This window comes from Diuraphis noxia, unplaced genomic scaffold, assembly GCF_037042655.1.
Source record: "Diuraphis noxia isolate RWA-SAM2 unplaced genomic scaffold, SU_Dnox_SAM2 contig0005, whole genome shotgun sequence".
NCBI lineage: Eukaryota > Metazoa > Arthropoda > Insecta > Hemiptera > Aphididae > Diuraphis > Diuraphis noxia.
In genome coordinates, this window is record NW_028301715.1 from 4,766,492 (window position 1) to 4,778,126 (window position 11,635).

An 11,635-nucleotide genomic window follows, 5' to 3' on the forward strand; every position below is an offset into this window, starting at 1 on the left:
TTCTAAAAGTGTATTATTTGTATTGATATAATTTTTATGTATACAACGATCAATAATGTACAGAAATCACAGCCCCCCCCCTCTGTAATTTTTTGCTACTTTGAACTCATATTATCAATAACTAAATTTAATTTAATTATAACGAATTAATCGGTTTAAGTGATAATTATTAATAATACATAATATTATCTAATGTCTATTCAAAATAAAATACAGGTGATAAATGTTAATACCTACACACTAATGTACCTACCATACTTATTTTGTGAAACAGAATTTCATTTCTACAAATAATCAAATACATTTTTTTTGCTTGAATATTTTTGTTTAGTGACTAAAACAGTTATCAACAGCTTTACACTTTACTAATTTCATTGAATATGACTCTATACTAACTTCAAGCTGAACTGGTAAAATGTCTAAATTAATTATTTATGGTGTTTTACCCAATTTTCGTGCATATTGCACTTAATACATTGGCGCCTACGTACTTATACTCTCAGTGAGACCAATACCATAAATATTACGAGTTCATATCTATCGCGACGTTGTGTCGTGTTAGGTGTGTCATTTACTTTCCCCTGCAGTTCCGTAATTGTTTCAAACAGCATATTTTACATCTTTCGACGATAGTATATATGCCTTGGCGCGTGACAATTAAATAGTTCAACATATTATATTCCAAGAATAGGACAGATAAAACAATAAATACCTAAACGCAACGTTTAATGAAATAATTTAACAAGGATTGTTTTTTTTTATTGTAACAAAACCGCTGATTAGTAAAACAATTAATACATGGTATTTATTCGGTTTATAATGCATACCTACATAATATGTATATATTTATACACAAATATAATTATTATCACAACGGTCTAAATCATAAGTACATAATATTATATAAACGGTGCAAAATAAATAAATAAATAGCAATAATATTAATTTGTTAACATATTATAATCATATAATTATATAGTACAAAAAAACAATAAATACATTAAAAATAAAGATGCGTATGATTTCGGGGAAATGAACGGGGCTATTTTATATTTAACAAGGAACTTTGGAGAAAATTGATGGTAGACATTTGACTGGTTTAGCCTGCAAGGGCACCACTGGGTAATTTGTGTTTAGATTTGGCAAATTAATTTTGGGCAAGCTAAGTTTTTTTTTGGGTGTGAATAAACGTTCATGAACGAAATTGAGAATCTGGTTTAAAGATTCTGGTTTATAATATAGTTTGGTCGCCTGTAAAGATGGTATTTCAGGTTTTCCAAATAGCGGAGCGGGTAAAAGGACAAACACTTTGTCTGGTCCCGGTGTAACGTTTATTACCGGTTTTGTTGGTACAGATTTATTAGGTGTATGCAGTTGTGGTAACTTTAAGTTGCCACCTGTAAACAGTTTGATTATACTGTCTATTTTGGCATCTATCTGACTAGCTGTTCCCTTGTTGAACAGCGAGGTCAGGATGGACAGTGTTGAAATCGGCGGAGATGGTATGGGCAATCCAACGGTGGGCACATTTACACATGGAACGGCTGGCACGGCTGGAACGGCTGGCACGGCTGGAACGGCTGGCACGGCTGGCACGGCTGGCACGGCTGGCACGGCTGGCACGGCTGGCACGGCTGGCACGGCTGGCACGGCTGAAACGGCTGGCACTGCTGAAATGGCTGAAACGGCTGAAACGGCTGGCGCGGTTGGCACGGCTGAAACGGCTGGCACTGCTGAAATGGCTGAAACGGCTGAAACGGCTGGCGCGGCTGGTGCGGTTGGCACTGCTGAAATGGCTGAAACAGCTGAAACGGCTGGCGCGGTTGGCACGGCCGAAACGGCTGAAACGGCTGAAACGGCTGGCGCGGTTGGCGCTGAAGGCACAGGTGGTGGATATGGATCACTCGTGGGTAAATCTGCCGGTAAGACGGGGGCCGTGGGTGAAGCAGGAACTGGCGTTACAGCAACTGCAACTTCTTTGGTGACAGCAACACCATCAGGTAAGCCGGAAACCGACCCCGGTGACTGAGCGCCCGGCGCGGCAGACGCCGTGAGTTCTTTGGTGACGGCAACACCCGGTAAGCCGGATGCCGGCCCGGAAGTTATCACGGCGGAATCTTGTGCACTTACCGATGTCAGTGCCGATGGAGTCGGGAGGACTTCGGGCCTTGAAGATTCAACGGTCCCCGTGGCGTCTGCAGGTGTTCCAATCGACAAAGTGCTGCTGAATTTCACGAACAAATTTGAAGGTATTGCACTTGCGAGTGTCGGGATGGACGATAACGAGGTCATAAACCCTTTCAATAAGGATTGAGGTACGGCGTCAAGTACGGTCGGATTGCACGACAGCTGTGTTAGAAAGTCAACTATTAAAAATGGCGGGACGATGCACAGCAACTTCGGATTTGACGACAGAATGGTCAAAAATGCTATGGTCTTATGAACTGCTAATTTAGTCATCAAGTCGGAAGACTGGCCGACTGTCGATAGTGCGGTAGCTTGCTGGAGTCCTCCTAATGGCGACGACACTGATGATTCCACGTGTTTAGATTTATAATGGGCTTCTGTAGTCTGAAAAAAAATTTGTGAGTGTCAAACATAAATTATTAACAAAATGGTTAAACGATGTACGGATACAGACGACTTAACAAATGAAAAAAATAATATTATCTAATTTTTATATACAAAAAACGTACCAGTAATTTTAGAAGTGTCACTGTCACGTAGAAAAGTAACGCCGATAGTTTCATTTTTTTTTTTTTTATATTATTTTTTGTATTTTTTTTTTTTTTTTTAATGTAATTATTAAAATGATAGACCGCGTCAGAATGAGTCGATTTTTTCAATTTCTCTCCCTTTTATAGTATTCGCCACGTTTTTCCGAACATACCTGGGCTTGACGTAAGATAGTCTATAATCGGTCAAAATTATTATCTCAATTATGCAATTAATTTTTTTTCTATAGAATGACCCGACATTAATAACTAGGAACAAAATATTTTATCACATTTTATGTGGTTTATAATTAACATGGATTTTCAAGAGTAATTTTGAGATACTAACATTACTTTGTTGGTTTTATTTCAGCGCTATTGAGCAAATAATTTTGAATATAGTTAACGAGAATGCGAATCACCGTTGTTAGGTTTTTTATGTAGGCTAATAACGTATCTTTGCAACACAACAATAAACCTACGTAAAGATGCGTTTAATAATAGTTTATATTGTTATATGAGCGCACTAAAATATTTCAAACGTGCTCCTACAGCATTTCTATTTAATATTTGTAGATTAATTGGAACTATATATTATAACATTATATTCAAAATAATAAACTTTGAGATTTATTTTGAACGATGTATTATGTTTTGTATAAATTAAGGTAAACCAAAGAATATTTTAAATTAAAACAATTTTGGTGCTTTTATAATACGAGGTAATATTTTTTAATGATTGTTCATCAAAAATATTATTCTAAAAATAGTGTTATTGACTTAGAGATATACTTATAAAACCTCTGAATTAAAATGGTTGCAGTGCTAACAAGTAATTATTATAATGTAAACACATGTACAGTACTTACGACACATAATGTGAAAAACCTTTATGACGCGCTACTTTAAAATAGTATTATATTTATTTGTTGTTAAAAAACATAAAGAGAAAACCCAAAAACGATAAAAGTATGCAAATTCCTCAGTACGACATACGTCAACATTAAGAGAGCATCTCGTGTCGCACTCCAATATTTTTCAAAGTCTTAAACTATATTTCAGTTGCCTCGACTCATTTGGTTCATCTGCATAAATAAAAATTACCAAATTCAAATTTTAAAGAAACATTTATCATACACCAAACATTTTTAAAAGAATTTAATGTATTTGAATAAAACAAAATTTAAAAAAAAATACATTTTTTTTTTACTAAAGCCATTTTTAGCTCAATATTTTTTGTTCGTCTTAAATTTAGATAAATCTGCTTCATAATAAATTAGTACATTTATTTTTTCATCAACGAAAAAATTTTTGATTTTATAAACGTGATAAATATGATGATGTGACACCTAACTTCTTACAATTAACATTTTACATCAAACTATTTTTCAAATACATAAAAAAACATGCATTTTTCGTGTTTGTATTTGACATAAAGTAAAAAATATACTACGTGTATCGATTGGAGGTGATTCTTGAACATCAATAACCAAATTTTTAAAAGGTCGCTATAAAAAAAAAAAGTAGCTATGCATATAAATCCTAGTCTATTATATAAGTCTTTAAAATCTTGATGAGCAAAGCGGTGGACTAACATTTTGTGGAGTGTCTATAACCCATTGAGTGACACTCTGATGATCCAAATTCAAAAGTTTGAATACTTATAAGTTATGGCTAAAAAGATATTCCATCAAAATTCGATTTTATTATTATATGATATTAAAAATAAAATACAAATTACATTTAAAAAAAATAATAACGATAGAAATAGTTAAAAATACTAATATTTTTCTTAAATGACGTTTGTTTTTTAATGATTTAAAACTATGCAGAAAAAATATTTTTATGGAACTTATTTTTTTTTTTTTAAGATGATAAGTGAATAGTGTTAATATATTCACCATGTATATAATTCTTGTTCGCCGCTATAGTCGATTATTAAATGCAATATGACGTGCTTCCAAGACATAAAGTATAATATTTATTTTATCGTTAACTAAACGAAATAAATTATATTTCATATTAACGTCCAAACAATAGTTATTATTGACACTAATATAATCAGTTATCGTGACACCTGTACAGTATGCAACTAAAATAAGCTAAATCATAATATGTTATTTGTGCCTGTATACCTACTTACTTTTCACTATTAAATAATAATGACGAATAGTAAAAAATTACTACCTATAATGAATTAATTACGATGTATTATTAACATATTAAGTTACATAAAATTGGAAAAAAAAAATTTGATATTGACATATTACAGTGAGTATAACATATATTATACAGTATAACAGATTTAGAGTTCTTCCACATACATCACAATGGTGTTATAGGTATATCAATGAAGTTTGATCGTCAATAATAATGTTGCGAAATCGAATTCCATCAGCAAATATACCTATATAATATGATTTACGTAGATCGTGCAATTCCAATTTTTGATACTACATAACTTTGATTTTGTTTTCTCGCACTGTAATATATTATTTCAGTAAGTTACACATCTTTGGTGTTTGAAAAGAATTACACGATTTCCGTTCTATACATATTGGTACCTATAGGCAAATCTTGGTGTCATTTATATTTAAAATACGTATTCAAATACTTCCTTTTAAAAGTATTTGAGTATAACTACAAATACTTTTTTAAAAGTATTCAAAATACTTCAACAAATATTTTTTTTTAGTTTAATAAATTTGAAAAATCAAACTTGAAAATAAAGACTGATTCAAGATAATAGCTAATCCAACCAGTTGTGGTTGTCCGTATGCCTGGGTAAGTGTGAGTGAGGCCAGTGAGGGGCTGACGAGGGTTCATCCATTCAGTTATCTACTTGTATATCGACGAATCTAAAATTTAATTTATAAATTCTCAGAAGTTATAACCGTTATGAAATAATATTTTTAAAACAAAATCTAAGTAAACAGTACATTATGAAATATTGGAAAATGGAATTGGAATAGAAAAAGTTTTCATAGTATTCTAAAATATAAATACAAATAAAAAGGGTGTTGACCAGTTTCCCCCCAAGGCTGTTATCGGGATTTTTAAAATATACCAGTTGCCTTCGACCAAATGTACCAGTTGCCCTCACATGTTAATATATACACGATTACATTATGTAGCCTGTAAAATAGGGGAGGTAAATATACAAAAAATAAATATAATTATTTATAAAAATAATTTAAAATAGTATAAAACGATAGAAATAAATAATTCATAATAAATAATATGATAAGTGGCATATTAAATGTGATAATTTGTATAAAATTATAGAAAATATTCATACCTATGCTTATAATAATTACCAACAAAATAATATGAAAAAGTCAATGAAATAATAATATTATAATTATGTGGCATAATTTGTCAAAAAAAAAAAAAAAAAAATAGATATAATAATTATGTAAATCGGCTATCCACTTAGACGCATCTAAATTTAGGCGTTTTTGTAAAATCCTGGCTTTGCACCTAGTAGTAGGCTATTATTGTTAATACAATTTTCATTTTATCCATACTATTTGTATTATATATTATATTTATTATTTATTACAAAATACAATATCATATATAATTGCAAATATTAAAATTTGGTTTTATCATTTTATACTATTTTACATTATTTTTATAAATGATTTTATTTATTATTTGTATATTTACCTCCCCTATTTTACAGGCTACATATTGTAATCGTGTATATATTAACATATGAGGGCAACTGGTACATTTGATTGAGGGAAATAATTGGTACATTTTGCTCTAGGTAGTTTGGGGGGGGGGGGGGAATTGGTATAAAAAAAGGTACTTTTGGGGGGCAACTGTTACATACCCATAAAAAGTATTTTTTGATTATTTAAATACAAGTAGGTATTCGAATACTTAACACGACTGCTTTTAAGTTTTAACTTATGTACGATGACATAAAATCAATTTTTCGGTTGGTTATTTTGTTTTATTGCTCGTTATAATATGGATTTCAGTATATAATATGATTATACACATATGAGGTATGTTACATAATAAATCGTTGGACGGTCATGGACGAACAAATGGATACCTATACCTAATATACAATATAATATTATTTAAATACTGTTATTCGCCGGAAACAAAATAGTTGTCACATTGCTTGACAGCACAGCATTATAGTAATTTAAATATCCATAAAAATGAAAAAAATGAATGATAAGTGGTAACTAGATAGCAAAATAATAAATACCTAATAATATAACCGTCATGCTTACATCGTTGTACGAGAACACAATTTATAGTCACCGTTAGATAGTAGGCATATGTATGTTAAGAGTAGGTACCTACGCTTATATATGTCATTATAAAATAATATTAGAATGAGCATTCGTGTTACTGTACATCGACTGCCATATCATTATATCGTTACAGAAATTGGCCACAAGTCACATATTTTAATCGTCTAAGTTTAATAAGATAACAAATGTTTGTATTATTCCTTATAAGGCTTCGGAATAGGCGTTTATCGGCGTGATGATAATATTATAATATGAATATATACAACTGAATTTATCGCACAACCGTACTGACTTTAATAATGATTATTATTATATGGAATGGAGATAGCTGTTGAAATTGTAACGGCGGTAACACATTTGCAACGTACTAAAATAATTAATCTTCTTTCAATGTCTATAATATGAGATTAAATATTTTACGAAATATTTACAGATACAATCTAGAGTAGGTACAAAGCGAAAACCCAGAAACGTCGACGGCCATTATAGCTTAGATATTTACTAGGCTCTTTGTGTCGCAAATTTGAGACTCGCAATGGATATCAGTTTTCCGCTGAATTCGATATTTTTTTTATTGGACGTATAAATGTCAATATTATGGTTAAAAAAAAAAACACTTCCCGCTCTACGTAATGTTTTTATTTTTTTGTGTCTACAGGTGCTGCTACTGTCACGATTTCTTATAACTTGAACGTGTAATGTTTATTTAACTGCACTTAATATATTGTGAGCGATGAGCTATAACTATTGTGTAATATTAACTAAAAGATAGGAAGGTTACCTTTTAATGTATTTAAAAAAAAAAATCTTTTCTGTCTTTCCGATTATTATCATTATAGGTAAGTTGAAAAAAAAAATTAAAATCATAGGACCTTGAAACAATAGTGCTGCCAAGCTAAGGGCGACAGAAATAACTCATATCTACAATACAAAGAAAATTGACAAATTTAAAAACTTTTCTTCTGATTATTATTTTAAAAATATTTTTTTAGTAAGATTTTGAATAAAAATACATTAATATGTATTAAAATGTAATCATATTTTATCCAAAAGAAATTGAACATGGAAAATTATTAATAATTTTGCAGTTAAACATAAGATCTATGAACATAATTACATTAATAATATGATGTTTATATAACTAATACACATTAATAAAAAAAATTCTATCAGTTGTACATACCATACGCATAGCCACATTATAGAGGTGACTATAGTAGGTAATTAATATTTCTAGTAATTAAAAATAACGATTTCAAGAACTATGGACTTAAACATTAGAATAATATAATCTCCGTTACCTTCTTATTGTAATATTTTTTTAAGTATTTGCACAGGTACTGATAAGCTTATAATTAGCACCGAATTGGAAATGTTTGGGCTACCTAGATTTTAAATTTATATCGGCCCTCAACAAAGAAGTTGATCGATATTCGACTAAAAATGTTGTACCTTATACTAAACTTATTTTATTTGCACAACAATATAAGAAAGCCAGAATGTATATACCTAGTATATTAATTTAATTTTACGATCACTTTCTTACTAGGTGTAAATTAATTACTCATAATATTGTTTCACGCATTTTCTCGTGAAATATGTGGACATTTAATGGTTTGATAAAATTTAATCTATGGGCCACTAAATCATATTTAAGAGATTGTAAGCTCACTATATTGATTCGTTCTATTATATTTTGTAATTGTTCGTGCGAGCCGGCATACAGCAAACACAATTTTATATTCTGGATGGAGCGATGAATTTTGTATAAATGAATGTATTGATTTCACAATTATGTGTTTTTTCTTTATGTCTTCCATTACCTCTTATTGGTACTTCAATTTTATTCAATTTCAATCATTATTCCTTTCAATTTTTGAAAAATCAAATTAATTTTTATGAGGGTTTTAATTTATTCGTTGAATATTCACTTCACTCGTAATTTAACAAACTCTCATACAATTATCTCCTTATTCGAACAATTATATTCCTAGGCAGGTAGTTGAAACTTTCATTTTCATCGAATGTTTATATATCATTTTATATACATGGTTAAATTTTTAAAATATTTCGACTCATTTTAAATTATTTATAGACTTTTGAAAATTAAAATTGTTTTATTTAATTTTATTCTATAATTCTATAAATATATTTTTATTTTTTGCGCCAAAACGCTTGAAAATTTAACACAAGGTTCCTTATAAGTTGATTTAATTTCGGTCGTCGATAAGTATTAAAGATCCAAAGACACTATTATTTTATAATTATATTTGAAGTTTAAATTTATCAAAATCTTGAATGTTTTAGTTAAAGAATTGTAAAATGTTCAATTTTTATAGTTCAGCATTGAAATTTGAAAACTAGGATAATCATGATTAGTTCATACTGTAACCAAAAAATCTAAAAAATACATTTACCTTCTGTTATTTTTTACTAATATTTTAAGTTTCAATTTGGACAAAATTACATAATATATATAACTAAGAGTAACGATTTTAATTATTTTGTTGTATTTTTTATGCGTACTTGAAAATTTTAGAGTACATTATTTTACTACACTTATACAGTATACACACAATTACATTTTCCAATGCGATTATTTTAATATAAATGTATTGACCTGTTGAATTACTAATACCTAATAGTAAAATAAATTACTTCCATCATAATAATATCATACAATTTATTTAGTAATATTATAGGCTGACAGACAGTCTTTGTTCAGAATCGTTTTTTGTACATACAATTATTATTGAATTAAAATTGGACATATCCATTACAGGAACTTTCTAGTCTTTAGACATCTAATTTTTCAATTATTTTTATACTGTGCTCATAAAAAATGTATAGGTAAATATCAAAAAATCGAAAAATATAAGTATAGAGTTAGATGTTTGCAATTTTAACCTAGGTAAAATGATCTTTGTATAATAATAATTTTTGGAGTCATTTTTTTTTATAAATTTATAAGTTTAAAATTTTGTTTGCTTTTCGATTCATGTTGAGTATCTGTGTTTTGTGTATTTGATTATTGAGTATTCAATTATCAATTATTCCAATAGGTATTTGACTTACAATAATGATTGTTTATGATATCGCTCCGCTCAGAGTCTAAAATTAAACAAGACGATAAGTGAAATTTTTAGTTTTTATTTTTATGTTTTTTATATAACAATATAAATTAAACTGAGTTATTTTAACTGTCCAAAAAAGTTTGAAACTTATACAGCTTTTTATACAACTCAATGTATAACCATTCGTGATCAACTTCTTAGAATTTGTAACCTTGATCCTTCCGAGTAAAGATAGATTTCTCAATGACGGATTGATCCTATATTCATCTTGTGTTCATACTGTATTTATCCTATAATATTGATCAAGTTAGTTTACCTAAGGCATTAAAAAAATGTACATTTTATATGTATTACCTATTTTCTATTACGAGAATGTTGACGTATTTTTCACGCTCTCTGACTCAAGTTCAAAAAACAAACTTTATGTTTAAAATCATGACTATAATCATAACCATGTCTAAATTTAGTGTGAAATTACCTGTTATAAAATGTAAAAGTAAGATTATTATTTTTATAAATAAATAAAATGTTCTAATCTATTTATTACCTATATAATAATATGATATCTATTATCTATTATCTTGGACATCTCATAATGTGTTTATTATATTTTTATTTTAAAACAAATTATGAATATTTTTTTAACTGTAAATTGTTTGTACATCATTCAATACTCACATTTGTTAAAAATATTTAATTTGTAGTTTCTATGATTATATACTAATTACATAAATAAAATTATAATTATAATAAATTTAATATTTGATTATATTATATTAGTAATTATAATATAGGTAATAAATAAATATATTTATAAAAATAATAATCTTACTTTAAAATCTTATAAGAGATAATATCATTCTATTTTCAGAAATAAATTATTACGAATCAGTCCAGCCGCTTGTAACCAATGAACAAAATCGTCAGGTGGAGATTACTCAACTGAAATTTAAGTTGTAAGATTTATTTAAAAAAAGTTTTGCGTCTGGCGACAGCAATAGCAATCATTAAACACGGTCCTTCCGGAGAATTTTAAACAGCAGAACTATGATGACGTAGAAGATACATCTCATCGAAAAATTACGACGGCATAATGTAATATGACTCATCACCAGGAATTGAGCGTTGAAAACGAACGAGTTGTACAACAGCCATTTAGAGAATTTAGATTTTTCCTTGTAACAACAAAAAAAGTGAATCCTTCATGGCCATCCCATTAGATTATAAGATGCAGAACAAGACTAGAAATTACAGAAATAATTTCTTCTGAAACTATTGGAAGACAGGAGGATTTAGACTTTCAATTACCCGATTCCGGCAGTGTTCGTCGCAGGTCATTCCTATCATCTTTAAGGAGGAGATTCATTACAGCAGATAGATTATTGTGCTGTTGGCACAGTGTTCCATCTTTGGTACAAGAATGAAATGAAACTCGTCCGACTCACATTAGAAAAATAAATCTATTTTTAGAAATAAATTACTACGATTAATAATAATTATTGTGCACTTAAAATTTGGTGTTTGTGAAGTTAGCATTCCAATTTATAAGAGCTGTTCCAAAATTATTGTA

At 29.1% G+C, this 11,635-nt stretch overlaps 1 protein-coding gene across 1 annotated transcript; it reads right to left on the reverse strand.

The window, feature by feature from the left end:
* Positions 1-724: 724 nt before the first annotated feature.
* On the reverse strand, positions 725-2,848 carry LOC149054787 (uncharacterized). Its single transcript, XM_089229383.1, has 2 exons — positions 2,697-2,848; positions 725-2,571 (listed from the first exon to the last, which is right to left on the reverse strand). Exons 1-2 carry the CDS (start codon positions 2,748-2,750, stop codon positions 1,054-1,056), a joined length of 1,572 nt encoding a protein of 523 aa, XP_089085509.1. The 5' UTR covers positions 2,751-2,848; the 3' UTR covers positions 725-1,053.
* Positions 2,849-11,635: the final 8,787 nt, after the last annotated feature.

Coding starts and splice junctions, on each gene's coding strand:
- LOC149054787 (XM_089229383.1), bottom strand. CDS start 2,750: ATGAAACTATCGGCGTTACTTTTCTACGTGACAGTGACACTTCTAAAA. Junction 2,572..2,696: donor TGACACTTCTAAAATTACTG/GTACGTTTTTTG, acceptor ATTTTTTTTCAG/ACTACAGAAGCCCATTATAA.